General features: G+C 46.1%; 4 protein-coding genes across 6 annotated transcripts; 2 read left to right on the top strand and 2 right to left on the bottom strand.

The window, feature by feature from the left end:
- Nucleotides 1-116: 116 nt before the first annotated feature.
- LOC117581816 (homocysteine-responsive endoplasmic reticulum-resident ubiquitin-like domain member 2 protein) lies at nt 117-2649 on the bottom strand. Its single transcript, XM_034269260.1, has 4 exons — nt 2004-2649; nt 1258-1718; nt 857-1192; nt 117-792 (listed from the first exon to the last, which is right to left on the bottom strand). The coding sequence occupies exons 1-4, from the start codon at nt 2235-2237 to the stop codon at nt 372-374; spliced, it is 1452 nt and encodes a 483-aa protein (XP_034125151.1). The 5' UTR covers nt 2238-2649; the 3' UTR covers nt 117-371.
- Nucleotides 2650-3129: 480 nt separating this feature from the next.
- Nucleotides 3130-4474, top strand: LOC117582563. The gene is made up of 2 exons (XM_034270398.1): nt 3130-3329; nt 3420-4474. Exons 1-2 carry the CDS (start codon nt 3185-3187, stop codon nt 4220-4222), a joined length of 948 nt encoding a protein of 315 aa, XP_034126289.1. The 5' UTR covers nt 3130-3184; the 3' UTR covers nt 4223-4474.
- Nucleotides 4475-4615: 141 nt separating this feature from the next.
- LOC117582561 (dual specificity protein phosphatase CDC14B) lies at nt 4616-12760 on the bottom strand. Of its 2 annotated transcripts, none has more exons than XM_034270394.1 (7): nt 12425-12760; nt 9013-9154; nt 8687-8952; nt 7954-8624; nt 7127-7888; nt 6716-7069; nt 4616-5895 (listed from the first exon to the last, which is right to left on the bottom strand). In XM_034270394.1, exons 2-7 carry the CDS (start codon nt 9068-9070, stop codon nt 4716-4718), a joined length of 3291 nt encoding a protein of 1096 aa, XP_034126285.1. In that variant the 5' UTR covers nt 9071-9154; nt 12425-12760; the 3' UTR covers nt 4616-4715. The 2 variants fall into 2 exon arrangements, with proteins under 2 accessions (XP_034126285.1, XP_034126286.1); XM_034270395.1 differs by having other exon boundaries at nt 5083-5230; nt 12425-12749.
- Nucleotides 12761-13392: 632 nt separating this feature from the next.
- LOC117582562 (eEF1A lysine and N-terminal methyltransferase homolog) lies at nt 13393-16170 on the top strand. 2 transcript variants are annotated; one of them, XM_034270396.1, is made up of 8 exons: nt 13393-13550; nt 13628-13750; nt 13810-14046; nt 14107-14314; nt 14371-14989; nt 15050-15242; nt 15298-15437; nt 15501-16170. In XM_034270396.1, exons 1-8 carry the CDS (start codon nt 13459-13461, stop codon nt 15908-15910), a joined length of 2022 nt encoding a protein of 673 aa, XP_034126287.1. In that variant the 5' UTR covers nt 13393-13458; the 3' UTR covers nt 15911-16170. The 2 variants fall into 2 exon arrangements, with proteins under 2 accessions (XP_034126287.1, XP_034126288.1); XM_034270397.1 differs by having other exon boundaries at nt 13628-13754; nt 13814-14046.
- Nucleotides 16171-16175: the final 5 nt, after the last annotated feature.

The following is a 16175-nucleotide window of genomic DNA, read 5'->3' as shown; positions in this document are numbered from 1 at the left end:
CATAGTTTTCAACTCTGGCACTACGTCCAGAGCCAGATCAATCAGCAGCTCCATGTCCTACTCACGTATTCACATCCAAAACAGTGTTCTTTTTTTTTGTATCTCTCTTAATTAGCTAATGTCTAAGGGGAGGCTACACGCACAGAAATTTAATAAATTATACTAAATCCTTACAGCTAGAAAAAACAAAGTGCCTTTGGGCTACCCACTTTGATGCGGGGTAGACAAGAGCTTAAAGGAAGAAGTTATAACATTTTTGATTATGAGTGGTAAGAGGTGTGTGGGTGTGGGTGTGGGTGGGGTTTAGGCTGAAAGCGGCTGCGCCCGCGAATGGTTATAGTAGACAGTAGAAGTTGATAGAAGAATATCCTCTACAGCGCCGGTGCCTCGGGCAGCAGCGAGGTGAAGAACGTAATGACAAAGGTGCGCACAACGGAAATCACAGAGTTATTGGCATTTGGTGGTTCCACGGCAGCGGCTTCAGCTGAAACAGCGGCCGCTTGTTCGGGTCCAGCGGCAGTGGCTGGAACAGCAGCAGCAGCAGGAGCAGCAGCAGCAGCAGCTGGAGCTGGAGCAGCATCAGCGACGGCTGCACCGGGTGCATCCTGTCCCGCACCCACTGCCGGCTCGACTGCAGCCTGCGGATCGTTATTCTCACGCTCCACGGCATCCATCATGCGTTGAATCTGCTGCACTGCAGCAAAGGCAGCAGCAGCATTGCCAGCATTATTGTTGCGATTGATGTTGTTATTGTTACGCTCCCGACGACGTCGCAGCACACCAATATGATAGCTAACAGAAAGAAACAAGACTTTAGCATACTTTTAACAGGCATCAAAGATTTTGTGGCACTCACAGGTAAATCACACCAGCTATGAGCATCACCAGCAGGCAACGCAGCGGCGACGAATTGAAGTACAAGACAGTCACGAAAAGGGCCAGGCGCGTAAAGCTGAAGAAGCTGTCGAGCCAGTCTCGATTCTCGGGCTCCTCCTGAATGAGGGGAAAGTTTGGTCTGTTAGGTACTGGTGGCACAGCCGCTGCCGCAGGCTGTGCGACAGGTTGCGCCTGATTCAGTTGAACGCCAACTGCAACTGCAGCTGCGCCAGCAACCCGCTGCCTGGCGTCCAGCTCCCATTGTGGCAGCATATTCGGCAGCAGAGGTACTCGATTGCCAGGCGGGGACTCGGCACTAAGAGGGGAGAACGAAAATTGTTTAAAACTGCCTCAGAGATGCCAGAAAAAAAGCAGACTCACCCACGCATTAGATCCTGCAGATATCTGTCATAGACCTGACTCATCCAGGCATTGTATAGCAGCGCCTGCTGCTGGTAGGCCACATGCGGATCGGTGTGTATGGCCGTCTGTTGCTGCCGCAGCCAGAGAGCGTACCATGTTCTTATGGCAAGATTCTCATCACTGTCCACGCTGTTGGCCTGCTGTTGTGGCAGTTCCAGTGGCGGCTGCTGCTGCTGCTGTTGATTTGTGGCATGACGCTGACGCAGCTCATTGGCATTGGCCTCCTGCCGTGGAGCTGTGGCACTCTTGGGCACAACCGTGGGCATGGCCGGTGGCTTCGGAAAGTGCTTGCTGGCACAGACCAAGTGAAAGATGTGATGCTGCTGGTAGACATCCTTGTAGCTGCGAATAACCTCCGACAGCTTCTGGGCATCGTCCAGCAGTTTGCCGGAGTAAATGAGCTTTTGATCGTTGATGTCCTGAAGGTAGAAAGGGGAACACACATTACACGCTGCTGCTGCTGCATGACGCAAGAGGCATGACAATTGCAATAAATTGCAGCTTGATGCACGGCATGCCCTGCCGCCGCTGGATGTACTGACGTGTACTTGGCGTGTACGAAACTAAGACGCAAATTGCACAGACTTGATTTGAATGAACCAACCGAAAAAAACAAAACACGATAAGATTGCCGCACGAAACAGCTGACGTAAACTACGATAACAATGACACAATAGCACGAAGTACATAAATTATTAGCTTACCGGTTTGCCAGGATACACCAGGGACAGCTGCTTCTTCAGTCGCTGAACCGTCCAGGAGAGGTCACTGTCGACATTCATGTCGTCATATTGTTGATTGGATGACTTAATTAGAAGCCTCACACTGGTGCTGCTGGCTGCTGCCGCGACTGCGACGCCAGCGTTTGTTGTCTTGTCACGGGCAGCATCACAGCCAGCGGCTGTGGCCGCTGCGGGTGAGGCGGCAGTGTCGTCCATTATTGTGACCCCCAACGCTGCTGAACACACTTTCTACTGGTTGTGTTGATCTTGTGACTCCGTTGTTTCGTTTTTTGTTTTGCAGTCGCTGCTGGACCCTAAGTTTTGTTCACTTCCTATTCCTCTCAATCTCGGGGCTCCGCTTCGCGCAAACACACACGAACAATAGTCGTTTGTATGTTTTGACAAACTTTTACATTTGATTTAGCTCCTCTTCGTTTTGCTACCGAAAATAGTTTGGAATTTTGTACTTTAACTAACGAAAAACGATATGTGTTTGCGATTCGTTTTGTGTGTTGTGCTTGCTTTCAGCAAGAGAAATTATTGATTATGAAACGAAGTTATAAACGTCCGTCCGTTTGTGCCCTCTGAGAGTCGGAATTTTCGCCTTCGTTTCTGATTCTGACCTGAAATTGGAGATGACGGCAGTGCACTCGGCTGCTACTTGTCACAAGTATTTTTAAAGTCACAGTTTTCACTTGCTGCGAAATATCATAAACAGCAGGTTAAGTAATGCTATTTAACAATTACTGACCGTACGCTTACTAGGGTTAATAAAATGACAATTATTTTGAAGTCTTGTACCTTAACTGCACTTTTTAGGAATATTAAAATAAACTTCCAGAGACTTGGCGATGTTACTTTTGCTCATCTCTGGCAGCAACACTTGTTAATACAATGCAAGGGCTGCCAACTGCTGGTAGCATTCGCTGACGTGTATGCATATTAAATCGCATGTTTATTAATTCATTGCGCAGTGGCTTTAAAATAACCATTCGAAGGCTACAACTAATTAAATGTTACCATCTAATATTAGCTTATGATTTCATGAAATATTTATGAAGTATTTTAAAGTATAACCGATAACCAGCTATCGAGCATCGACCATCTCTAAAGACTTGAATTTTGTTTTTGATTTGTCAGCGGAAAATCATTTATATAAACAAATGGAGAAAAAGTCTGCCGTTTCAAGCTTGCAAGAATTCTGCGCCAAAAGCAAGACTCCGGTGCCGAAGTACGATTACATTGACGGAGAAGACGGAGGATACATTTGCAAAATCATTCTAATGGAAATCGAAGCCTATGGAAATGGTAAGTGAACTCAATTTATACTCTACATACTGTAAATATATCATACATTTATATTTTACCATACTTCATACGCATTTCTCTATACATCAGGTCGCTCAAAGCGCGACTCCAAACATTTGGCAGCCGCGAATATGCTGAAGAAACTGCGCACAATACCGGGACTGAGCGAGCATATGGACACCGATGGAAATGGCGTTGACAACGGTTCGGATTGGTACGATGAGCTAAAGAACCTAAATCGCGATATGGTGAAGGAGCTGCGTGACTACTGCGTTCGCCATGAGTCGCCACTGCCCTTCATCGAGATTGTGCAGCAGAGCGGCACCCCAGATGCACCCGAATTCGTGGCCTGCTGCACAGTGGCCTCAATCAAGCGTTACGGCAAGTCGGACAAAAAAAAGGATGCCCGCCAGCGTGCGGCCATCGAGATGCTGTCGGTTATCTCAGCCGATTCGAACATGTTTGGCAACATGCAGGTGGTCAGCACCAAGCCCACGGACGTGAGTGCAGCTCCCGCCGATGCCATCAACGATATTGAGGCCGAACGTCGTCTGCTGTTCACCACCTACCGTGAGCTCACCGAATCGGGCAATGCGGAATTCACTGGACGCAAACTGTGCGATGCACACAACTACTACAAGAACTTCTTTCCACATCTGAAGAAGGCCGCCTTTGATGTCATCAATTCCGAGGACTACGAAAATGAAAAGGACCAGCTGATGGACTTGCTGAGCGCGCTGAACATTACACCCGATATCTCTACAGTTCCATCGACTAACAATCAAGTAATTGTTAAAGTTGTGCTAGACGTTGATTTTGATCAAGTTTTTCTGGAAGTAGAGGACAAGATCTATGGCCATATGATTGGTTATTTTAAGGATATGCTTGTCTAGTTCCTTATTAAGAGGAACTGTTATTTTGCTACGAATTTTGTTATAATTTCCATTCAAAAATCGTACCTTTCAATGGTAAGATATATGGTAAGATTATCCATCCTTTTATATGCCATCTAGACCAACCCAAAGTACTTGTATATTATTAACATTTTTATTATGGCTATGTATATAGGGGGTGTTTGTTGGCTTACAACTAAATAAACTTGTATCCTATTTACACTCTAAATGAGTCTGAATAATGCACATAAATTTCGTTCGTTAATACAATCCAAAAAGGGTTTCGTTTTGGTTTTGTGATAAAACATCAAGAGGTTCAAATTGAATTTAATGATTCGTTAACTTTTGTACAAGAATTGCTAAGGCAAAAGATGATTCAAGTGGCACTTGCAATCTCTTTCTAATTAGAGGTTTAATTTCTCACTATTTAACAAAAGGTTTATGTATGTTTGGGTGTGAAACAAAAGACAACCAGAAGGCACAGGGACTCTGCTCAGTAGCTGATCTTCTTGCGCAGCTTCAGCGCTTGCTGCTGCTCCTGCTGTTGACGCTCTCGCTCCCGATCGCTGGACAGGCGACTGCCAACACGTGGAGGGACCACATGGTGTTGCTGCCACTGCGTGGATGTTGGCGGTGCTGTAGGCGTGGGTATGCCCGAGTTGGAGGCCGATGTGGATGCCGAGGAACCCGATTCACCAAACACACGACGCGATAGCTTGAAGCTGCCTCCCGTACTGGGTGTTGTGGGTGTGCCACTGTTGCTGCTGTACTTGCTGCTGCCTCCACTATGGCTGTGATTGTTGTTGGCAGGAGTGGTTGCGGTTGCTGCTGCTGCTGCTGCCGCCGCTGCTACAATGCTCGTCTTTCGCAGCAACTTCGTGTTGTACTCGTCGCACTTGTCCTTGTCCAGGCGCGTAGAGCTCAGGGATCGCTTGTTCCGTCTCGCGCCCACTTGCTCGATGATTGCCTCCAGTTCGGCACTGCCACGCCCACTAAGACGGCCTGTGTCTGGAGAGGATGTTGGTAGGTGGTTGTGGTTGTTATGGTTGGGTGGAGGAGAAACAGAAGAATGGGCATTACTCAAATTGCAGTTGTTGTTGAGGTTGTTGTTCGTGTTGTTGTTCGATAGTTTGGACTTGGCCCCAGCCGCAGTACCAGTCCCTTGTGTTGTGGCCGCGGGCAATGGATTCGAGTTCAGATCGAGCGTGGCGGATGCGGATCTTGTGGCTATATTATAGCAACCCGAACCAGCAGTAGAATTTGTACAAGTGGAAGCAGAATTGGAAGAACTATTAGTACCCAGAGCAACCAGCGATGACATGGCGGTGGGTATGGCGGACACATCGCGATAATAACGCGCCGTTGCCACCGTACAGGGCTGCGTTTGGGCAGCCGCCGGCGCTGGCTCCCCTGCCGCAGGTCGCTGATAGCGTATACGCGAGCGACCCCGCAGCGTCATGTGGTGATGCGAGGTGCGTGCGGCACTGCCACGCGTGGGCGGAATGGTGGCCGAACTGCCAGCTGCACCTGCACCGGCACCGGCAGCACCTACGCTCATCATCACCACAGGGATTTTGCTCTCGTTGATGGTGGCATATGGCGGTGGCTTGATGCTGCTGTTGGACACCGGCTGTTCCTGCTGTTCCGCCTTGCGCAGGTGCTTTAATTCCATTCTGGTAGTAGAGCATAGAATGGAACGAGTGGCGTGTGGCGGCACAAGAGATAAAGATACAGATAAAGAGATACAGACTATAGATACCGGGTGGAGGGGATATGGAGCGGGGGAAATGCTACAAAAAAAAAAAACACAAGCCATAAACAATAGAAAAACAAACAAAAACAAAAATAATAATCGCAAGAAGCTTTACATACAATTTCGATAGGTTTTTTGATAGTTTATTTTTTATGCGCAAATAAATTATTTTTTGCTTGTAAATTTTGGGCATGCACAAGACGGAATTTTTAAAACAAACTGCAGGCAATGCCAAATACAAAATGTTGTTTCTCTCTACTCTAAACTAAAGTTAGTGGCTAAATTTAGTAATCGATCAACGATAATGGATCAGTGATCAACGATTATTCCTGGCTGTACATACGCCGTTACATTTTGTAATCGACAAACGATATATAACGATTATCAATAGCTTATGTGGCTGTACATACGCCATATTGGTAGCTTAATTTAGTAAAGGATAATTATCGATAGTTCCTGATTGGTTAGTGTTTGGTTAAATTTGGTGCAAATTATATTACGGAGCAGGAAGGGGTTTCGAAAATTAATGGAGATATACACTCTATATACAACTCAAGGAATGGGGAAAAGGAAAACGAATTAGGGCGAGAAAAAATGGTTAAAGCCGAATCGGGAGCGCAACAAATCGAATCCAACGAACAACAAAAAAAGAGGCATCTATTGGGTACATTTCGAGTGGGAGAAAGTTTCGAATTCGAGTTCGATCAATGGCGGGGTGGGGGGTTGGGTCCACCACTTACCTCTTGCTGTAGATAGCCAGGCTGCGGGTGCGACTGCCGGGCAGGAGATTGTTAGTGGTGCCATCATTGTTGTTGTTGTTGTTTTTGTTCTGATTATAAATCTGATTACTCAGAGATGGACTTAGAGTACTGCTGTGGGTTATGGTACTATTGTTGTTGTTGTTATTGTTCAGATTATTGGCCAAGGCAACGGCTGCCGCTGCCGAAGACACTGCCGGCATTGTACCCTGCAGCAGGCAGGTTGTTGTCTGTGTTGCACACCTCGAGGTTGTTATCGTCGTCGACCCACCGTTGTTGTTGTTCCGGAAGGGCTGAGAACGTGCGCGAGTATGTCTCAGGTTCGAGTCCGGCTCGCTGAAAGCAGAACGACTGTCAGTCTCTAGGGATCTTCCAGGGGGTTCCGTTTCTCACCTGTTGCTGTTGACATTTACGGAGCGCGAATGGTGCCGCCGCAGCGCCTTGATCTGATTCAGTTTGTCGCCCTGCGTCTGTGCCTGCTTCTTCTCCAGCGCCGTCTGCGTCATGCGCACCGTCGAGGCTATGGTGTGGCGTGCCGCTTCAAATACATTGCCAGTTGGCTGCTTACGCAGCTTCTTCTCGGTGCAGCTGGCCGCCTCCGCTGTGGGATAGACAACCCCCGGAGTTGTCGCCTGTGGGGTAACGTTGTGAACATTACGATTGACGGCCACCGGATTGACCAGACGCCTCAGCGAGTTGGCTATAACTGTGGGCTTGTTGGACGCCGACGGGGACTTGCGCCGACGCGTGGACATTGTGTAGGTGGAGGCGAGTGGTGGGGCCTCAGCCGGTGCACTGGCCGTGTCTGTGTCGTTGTCGCTGCCATTGCAATTGGGATCATCCGTGCTGCAGCGATACAGCGCTCGTTCGTTACGCTCGAGTCGTCGCTGCTCGGAGATCTCCTCGTCCGTCTGATCGGTAGCCGAGTCCAGTGCGGTGTCCTGATCATGCAGATGCATTGTGTCCACGCGCTGTGAAATTCTCTTGACTCGGTTCATCAGCAGATCCACCTGCTCGAGGGGATTCGAGGCGGCCGAGGCCTCCGTCAGTTTGGTCTTCAGCTCCAGGCTGTAGATGCCATAAGTGTGCCGCAGCATGGGAATGCCGCTGCGACGTCGCATACGTTCACCCTCTGACCACAGCCAACTTTGTTTGCTGTAAATACAAAATACATGCGGATTAGTGGGACTCGGCGGGGTGCTATCTAAATCTATACTTACTCCTCCATCCACTGCTGCTGATGTCCTATCACGGAGCCTGGCCGGCACAGCCTTAGCCAGGCAATGGCTTCCAAGGCGCTGAAGCCATAATGCTTCATCATATACGCGCCAATGAGGCTGCCCGTGCGACCCAGTCCCGCCTTGCAGTGCACGGCAATGGCACCCTTTGTCGTCTCACAGATGGAGAGGAACTTCTTCATGATGGCATCGCTCGGTGTGCTGCCATCGATGAAAAACAAATCCTTGTGATCGAAGCCGGCATTCTCAAACGACGAGGCATGGTAGACCTTTGCATTCAACCGAATGACAGTCGTCACATGATTATCCCGAAAGTACGAAAAATAACGCTCGGGTGCATGGCACGGATATCCATTGGGCAACGTTTTGCTCTTCTGATGTGGACCACAAAAGGCAATAAACTTCTGTGGCACAATCCAATTGAAGTCGCCGTTTTCGACGCGCTCAAAGTACTCATACTCCTCGGCATCAAAGTCATCGAAATTGAAGAAGCCCGCCTGCAGGCCCTTGTGCACGGCATTCAGGCAATCCAGCAGAGAGATCTTAAAACTGCTGGGACCATAGCTGGCATCGCAGAAGCGCGTATAGGCGGGTATTTCGCCAGACACCAGAGGTCTATATGCCTCCAGTGGTGTCTTATTCAGGTAGATTATCTATAACACGAAATTCTCAGTTAATTTTTGGACCGTGTGGTTTGACCTTTTGCCATACTTACGGCATACGAACCGATCAGATACGCCGCATTGAGCCGCTTGGCCGGGTTCATGGAGGTGTAGTGGACAATCTTTCGGTTGGCATGGCACTTAGCACTCAGCTTTGTGTTGAGCTTCATGCAGTATCGATACAGCATGCAGATATTCAGCGGGCCAAAGTCGCTGTAGAAGTTCTCATAGATGTATTCCTCATCGATGCTAAAGTAATGCGTGTTGACGGTATTCTTGGGCTTAATGTTCTTCTTGAACGCCACAAAATACAAACGGTCTGAAAGAGGGGTCTATTAGCATCTCTAGAGACTCGAAGCATGTTTTATTTTGCACGTACCTTTCATCATTTCGGATGCACAGACCAAGAGATCTGAGTTGTCATCGTCCAGCATCATAGCGGACGTGCGGGTTCGGGCTTAGACTCGGACACGGCTACGGACACAACACCAACACTGGCTGCTGCTGCTGCTGCTTGGCGACTGCAATAATATAAAAGTAACTAAATTTATTACAAAACTTTTGAAATGTCGCTGCAGGCAACAGTAAAACGGCAAAGTGTCTTAAATCACTTCTGGTAAGCCCACACACACCGGGTCTCTGGTTTGACGCTTCCGCATGTGATTTTTCATTAACAAAATTTAATTGTTTACTATTAAACGAGTATCCTAAGGAAGTGGATAGATTTCTGTACCATTTTGTTCAGTTTCCCAGATCTGTATCTGTTAGGGTATCACTTAGCCGTCACCCTTGCTAATAACATTTCTACTAAAAGCTTTTGTTCTTTCTTTCCGTTTGTTAGCAACAAATGCGCCCACACACACATACACACGCAGCGGCCGCCTGCACAGTGCTAGTGAGAGACCTGACTTTGCCTTAATTGGATGGAAATAAATGATGTTTTCCGCAAAGGGTGTTCCACACACAAAACATTTTACACACAGCTACACATGTACATATTGTACTATACATATGCATGTATTGAGTGGAAACATGTGTTCTGTTTGTCACTTTTACCAACTTTATGAGTGGGTCTCTTTGCCCCTAACCACTAGCCATTAGACTCCTTCTCACACCCCCACCCAAGGCAGCACAATTCTTTTGCCTTATTTGCTCCACTTTTCCTTTTAGTCGTAGTCGTCGTCATAGTCATGTATTGTATGTAGGTGATGGCTTCCATATCGATATATGCATGTAGACATCACTCCGCAGTCAGTGGCCACCTCACCACCCTCCTGTTATTCAGTCAATTTTGCTGGCATCCGCATAAACATAAATCCCATAAACAATGGAGGATAACAGCCTGTAACATCGAATGGGAAACACTCTTACAAGGGCGTAACACTCAAGGGGAGTTGCTTTATTCAACTACGAGTATTCCTAGACAATTTCCATACTTTATCCATCTATCTCTTATTTTTAAATCACTTGCATTTTCTTATCTAAAGTATTTTCATATCAATGAAACACAAAGGGTTTCCCTTCCGAGAGCTTGCTCGCCATCTACTAATCTGCATAAGAGAATGTATTTTATGGGTCTGCGGTCCCACCAGCAGCAGGTTTACGATGTTGACCCCATCATCGGAACTGTTACGCACACACACATACACACATACAATATTCCCATAGCAGAAACACATGTAAATATTCGATTTTATGCAAATTTGTAACCTTTTCCAAAGCTAAGCAGCCGTTGGCGTGTCTTTAGAGAATTTTGGACGCCAACTGGGGGTTACGATGCGCTCCTTACACTGTCCCTTCCTCCATTCCATGCATTTCCTTTTCCTGATTTTAAAGTTGAAAAGTCAAGACGACGGAGCGCTTTTTATGGCACATTTGCATGTCGACTAAGCTCAGATCCAAAGATAGGTGGCAAGCCGGGCGCCAAAGGTGTAGGTACTACTTATATCGCATGACATTGGGGCGGGCCGTGCGAATAACGGAAGCGCAAATAGATGAAGATATTAAGATATATGGGGCACAACTACCCATACCACTGAATGTTCATTGTATGTGTGTAAATGCAGTTACTTATTACGGTACTTGAAGGGGCAAAGACTAACTGTAAATTCTCATTCAACGAACAACGATCGATATGCAATGCTATCCAAAGCTTTCTTTCTCTACGTTTGTGTTCCATCTCTTCTTTCAGCTTATCTCTCTCTTTTCCTACTCCATTCACTGTTCAATCGAATATCACTTGGAACTCTTTCTATCCACTTCTCTTTTTCCATCCGCTGAATCGAAGAACATTTCCAACTCTCTCGCTCCCTGTATTCCCGGCTGGAACGAAGATCATTTCTATATATAGCGTTCAGCTAATTGACGACACTATCAGCAGGAGAATGCAATTAGCTCTCCTCTCTCTCTCTCTCTCTCTCTGTCATTCTCTATGGCCGTTGAGTTGGATTGTCAAAATTGCGGCAAAGAACTCCAACAGCAACTCCCACGTGACGACATCGAAATCATATCAGCCACACACATACACAAACACAACCTTAAACTGGCTTATCGCCGTTCTGTTTAAACATTGAAAAGACGAGAGGGAAAAGCAAACATAAAAGAGTAAGTAGAATGCGATAGAAAGGCGACCCTGGACGGAGAGCACTCCTCTTACAGTTGGAAATGGGAGATGGGCTAGGCCAAGGTAAAATATACAGAAGGTAATTGAATCCCGATCTTCGCTTGGCTTGAATCTGGTCTGGGTGCCAACTGGTGACCACTATATCGGTATGTTTTGTTAGTGCCTTACCTTCAGCTTGAATGGGGCTTGGGCTAGGCACTGGCGACTATTCCAAAAACAATGGCCATTTGAAAAGCGTCGAAACGAGTTTTAAATATAGCTTGGCCCAGTGTGTGACGTCACCCACAGCCCGACCCAGGCGCAAATAGCCAAGAATGACAATAGCAACGACAGAGAAAAGCGAGCTCAACTAAAAGCAACGTCAATGCAATGGCCATTGGATGCGATGCTATAGGTTTTCAAAGTTAGTTTTCAGTTGGGGAATATGGACGCGGTGCCATGCCATGCCAGGCCGGAGATTTTGCCGCGCGCACATACCACAACAAATCCACATTACAACGGCAACAGCATTCACCTGCAGGAGGCCCCTCCGCAACCTCACCAACCAGCGAGAACTATTTGGTCGAGTGATTCGACAAAGAGATACCCTGTACCAAGTGACTTACATCTACAGGTGGTATTGAATGTTAATTTTCATAGTTTTAGGGGCGGAAACAAACATTTTCTAGCTATTGCAAATCGATGTTCAAACATACGACGAATGGCTTTGACCGAATCCAATCGTGGATGCTAACACATAAACTTACTTCAACTCATATACCTTAGTAAATTCAGAGTAATGGATATAAAAACAACACGGCCATTTGCCGCTCATGCCAGCCACTGCGCATGCTCCTTCTCTCTGAAAAGCTGGTTTATATGACACTCTTTCTCTCTCCCACTCTCTCAACGGTCAAGTGTGAGTGTGTGTATGTTGTATTAATAAAAGCAACCAACGCATTTTTGCTACTAAAATCCAACACAACACAAAACTGAAAAAGAAACCCGAACTGGCGGCGGCTGAAGAAGACTTTGATGGGAAGTGTAGTACTGCGTAATCAATTTTTTGGGAACATTTTTGGACTATTTTCGTGGTTCTATCTGAGAATGGGTGGCAGGGGTTGTTACAGTTACACAGTTTCTAATTGGAACTAAGTGTGGTGGTATGGCGTATTGGAAGAAGACTCACCAAACTGTTATTAGCTTTTCGGAATGGCTATGTATGGATATTCACAGGATCTGGATTAGAGCTGCAGCCACACCACACTTCACACAACATAACACTTAATTTTGGAGAGATGCTTCTTTTTTGGGGGTATTTTCTATTAAAAACTGTAAATTTATCAACGAAAATTTGGAATTTTATCTGTAATTTTCATTTAACAACATTCTCAATACGAGCTTTTGCACTTTTTTCAAATTTTGTAACGAACACGGCAGAGCACGGTCAAAATGGAGCTCCAGAAACGCTCCACGGGCTCCAGAGAAAATTTATTATCAACTGCGAGAGCTGCAAAGTAAACTGAAAATTACATTGCAGCGTTGGCGCTTTTGAGCTCTCTGCCCCCACTTGGTCGTTGCGGTCGCTGCTCCAATGCTGCCAGTTCAGCTAGTTTACAGCTGGATTTTGATATCCATGGTTTGATTGGTATACATATTATGAAATTGTTCGAAATGTTGACTCCATATTTAGCCATTTTATGTTTTTTTGTCAGATTATTTTGAATTAGATAAATACATTTGTATGTTATGAATCACAAACATGTGTTAGGAAAATTGTCTCTTATATTTCCATCTAGCTATGTTTTCCTTGTACAAAGTTGCTAGCACTGCTCTGCTCTCTCAGGTTGCTTAAAACGATGGTGGTGCTTGGATGCGATGTATTGCACGATGATAATGTCGATATTTTGTGTTTGGAATATGCGCCGTTAAATTTCAATTGATTATGTGAACATTTTTTAGGCTTACAATTTTATTTATTTTTTTGTCCAATCTGGCTCTTTTATGTGTATAATTATGGCAGCGTTAGGGCTCGTGTTGCACGATTGGGCATTTGAATTTTCGTGAAATACCTTCCACCTAGAACATACTTTTTTTGCCCAGCCAGTATATGGTATTTTAAAAACATTTTTTGGTATATACCGGTATATTTCTGCTGGTCTGCTTTCGATAAGTCCGCGCTTTATTGTTTATTATATTCTTTCATTTAATTGTTATTTAACAATGAATTTACTACCAAAGACACGCGAAGAGTTTGCGCAAACCGACTACTGGAACGAGTTCTTCAAGAAGCGTGGCGAAAAGGCTTTTGAATGGTATGTAAAATGTGAGCTTTAGGACCAACAAAAAGCAACATGTGTTTTTAACCAAAATTGCATATACAATTTCCTAGGTATGGCGAATATCTGGACCTATGCGATCAGATACACAAATACATTAAGCCGGTGGACAAGATTCTGATGCTGGGATGCGGCAACTCCAAACTGAGCGTGGACATGTATGACACGGGATTCAGGTATGTAAAAAGCCGAGACTCTATGGAATATTCTAACCCAAAAGCATTGTCCTCCCCAGATACATAACCAACATTGATATCTCCCCGGTGGCTGTGAAGAAGATGTTGGAACAGAATGCACGCACGCGTCCGGACATGAAATTCCTGCAAATGGATGCCACAGCCATGACATTTTCCGACGAGAGCTTCTCTGTGGCACTGGACAAGGGCACATTGGACGCGCTGTTTGTGGATGATGCCGTCGAAACTCGAGCTGTCGTGGAGAACTATTTCAAGGAGATTTTACGTACCATGAGGTAAGTAGGCCCAGGAGTCATCAAGCTTCCTAGGATGAACCAAAATGTATTTAATTTTAGGAATGGCGGTCGCTATGTGTGCATATCCTTGCTGCAGGAGCACATCCTCAATTTTCTGCTGGACTTTCTGCCCCGTCACAATTGCATGCTGCGCATCGTACACTGTTTGGGCGTGGAGCAGGCCAACAAGGAGAAGAATGCCGATGATGCCATGAAGCTGCCCGTTTTTGTGGTCATTGCCACCAAATTTAAGAGTCTTCCCATGCCCGTTAGTAGTTGCCAAATGAAGCTGTATTTACTACTAATCCCATTTGTTATTTACAGATTTTGGAATTCGGTTTGGGCAACGATAAAATGCAAAGATTTACGGAATCTGCTGAGCTAAGCAACGCCGTGTCTTCCGTGCAAAAGGCCGCCCTTGTATGCAATGGCTTGGCCCGCTCCAGCATTGCCGGGCACGATGAGGTGACGCTGGATCTGTATCGACCCTCGGAGAACACTCCACGCTATAGCATATACATTTTGGATCAGCCAGCAGCCAGAGGCCTGGGCAAATATGCGGCATTTATTGTGCCGCAGGGCAGAGAGGTTGAGTGGCTCTTTGGCACCCCAGCGGGACGCAAGAAGCTGCAGGCATCGGCCAAGTTTCAACGTCTTGCGGTGGTTACGCTACATCGCGATCAAGTCTACAATACCCTCGACGAGGTCAAGGCAGAGCTGGGGGACACCGTCACTAGTTTGGCTCCATTTGGACTTAACGAACAGATTCCATATCTGTCGCTGGGCAGCGATGTGGGCAAGCGGGAGACACTGATCAGTGGCTTCTCCAAGATATCCGGCGACTTTCGCATCGAGGAAGTGGCGGCCGGTGGCAAAACGTTGCGCCGTCTGATATTTCTCAGCAATCAGTTTGTTGTGCAATCAGAGGCGCTGGTGAAAACAAGTAAGTGGCGCAGAATAATTGCTGCTTGGGGAATTTTCTTATATTCCCATTTCATTTCAGTTAAAATCAAGGGCAAAAAGGAGCGCAAGAAGATTGACTTTGGTTATTTGGCCTGTCAGCATCATTTGTACATGTCCGTGGGCGTTCAACTGGCCACAACGCTGCAGAATCCCAAGAAGAATGAACAAAAGGATGTGCTAGTCATTGGACTCGGCGGCGGGGGACTGTGCAGCTTTCTACATGGCGCTCTACCGTAGGGTTACAACATCTTCTTTCTGTTTATTTAGTTAATGAAATCTCATTTGCAGTCATTCGCGTATAACGGCTGTGGAGATAGATCCCATAATGCTTGAGGTGGCCGAGCAATATTTCGAACTGAAGCAGGACAAACGCTTCCATGTGGTCATAGACGATGGTCTGGCCTTTGTGGAGCGCTGTCGTAATGAAGGTAGAGCTATCCGTGGATATCCCTTAATTGGGTTCCTCTGTAACGTGTTTATTCTCTTTATAGACATCCACTTTGATGCGGTCCTATTCGATGTGGACAGCAAAGATCTCAGCCTGGGCATGAGCTGTCCACCGCAAGGCTTTCTAGCCCACGATGTACTTCTACACATCAAGGAAATCATTGGACCCAAGGGTCTGTTCATGCTCAATCTGGTGTGTCGCGATGAGACGCTCAAAACGGAGGCCATGGCCAATTTGCAAAAGGTTTTCCCGGCCGTCTGCAGCTACAAACTGGAGGAGGACATCAACGAGGTGGTCTACTGTGCCAACGATGAAAAGTACAAAACTGTGGAGCACTGGCAAAAGGCCATGGGCACCGCCGGACGTGGCTTAAACACGGCCATCAAAGAGCACAAACTGGCCAACGAGGATGCGCTCGAAGTGGCCGAATTCCTTAGCGAATTGAAGATATAGAAGAATCGTTTTTTAAATAAATGTTAAGTGTATTTTAGTTATAAATTAAAAAACTAAACTATTAACTAATTGTATTGTAGAATTGCTAATAATAACAAAATTGCTAAATGTGGCAAAAGAAAACAGATTGCAAAATGTTTTTTCGCTTTCATCGAATTAAAGTTAGGGATTTTCAGATAGCAAGAATAACGAGGCATGGAATTACACATACATAAACATATACATACATATTTAGCATACAATTATCAACTTATGTTTTGTAATT

Source organism: Drosophila guanche, unplaced genomic scaffold (genome assembly GCF_900245975.1).
Source record: "Drosophila guanche unplaced genomic scaffold, DGUA_6, whole genome shotgun sequence".
Taxonomy (NCBI): Eukaryota; Metazoa; Arthropoda; class Insecta; order Diptera; family Drosophilidae; genus Drosophila; species Drosophila guanche.
This window is presented reverse-complemented; position numbering and strand designations above follow the sequence as displayed.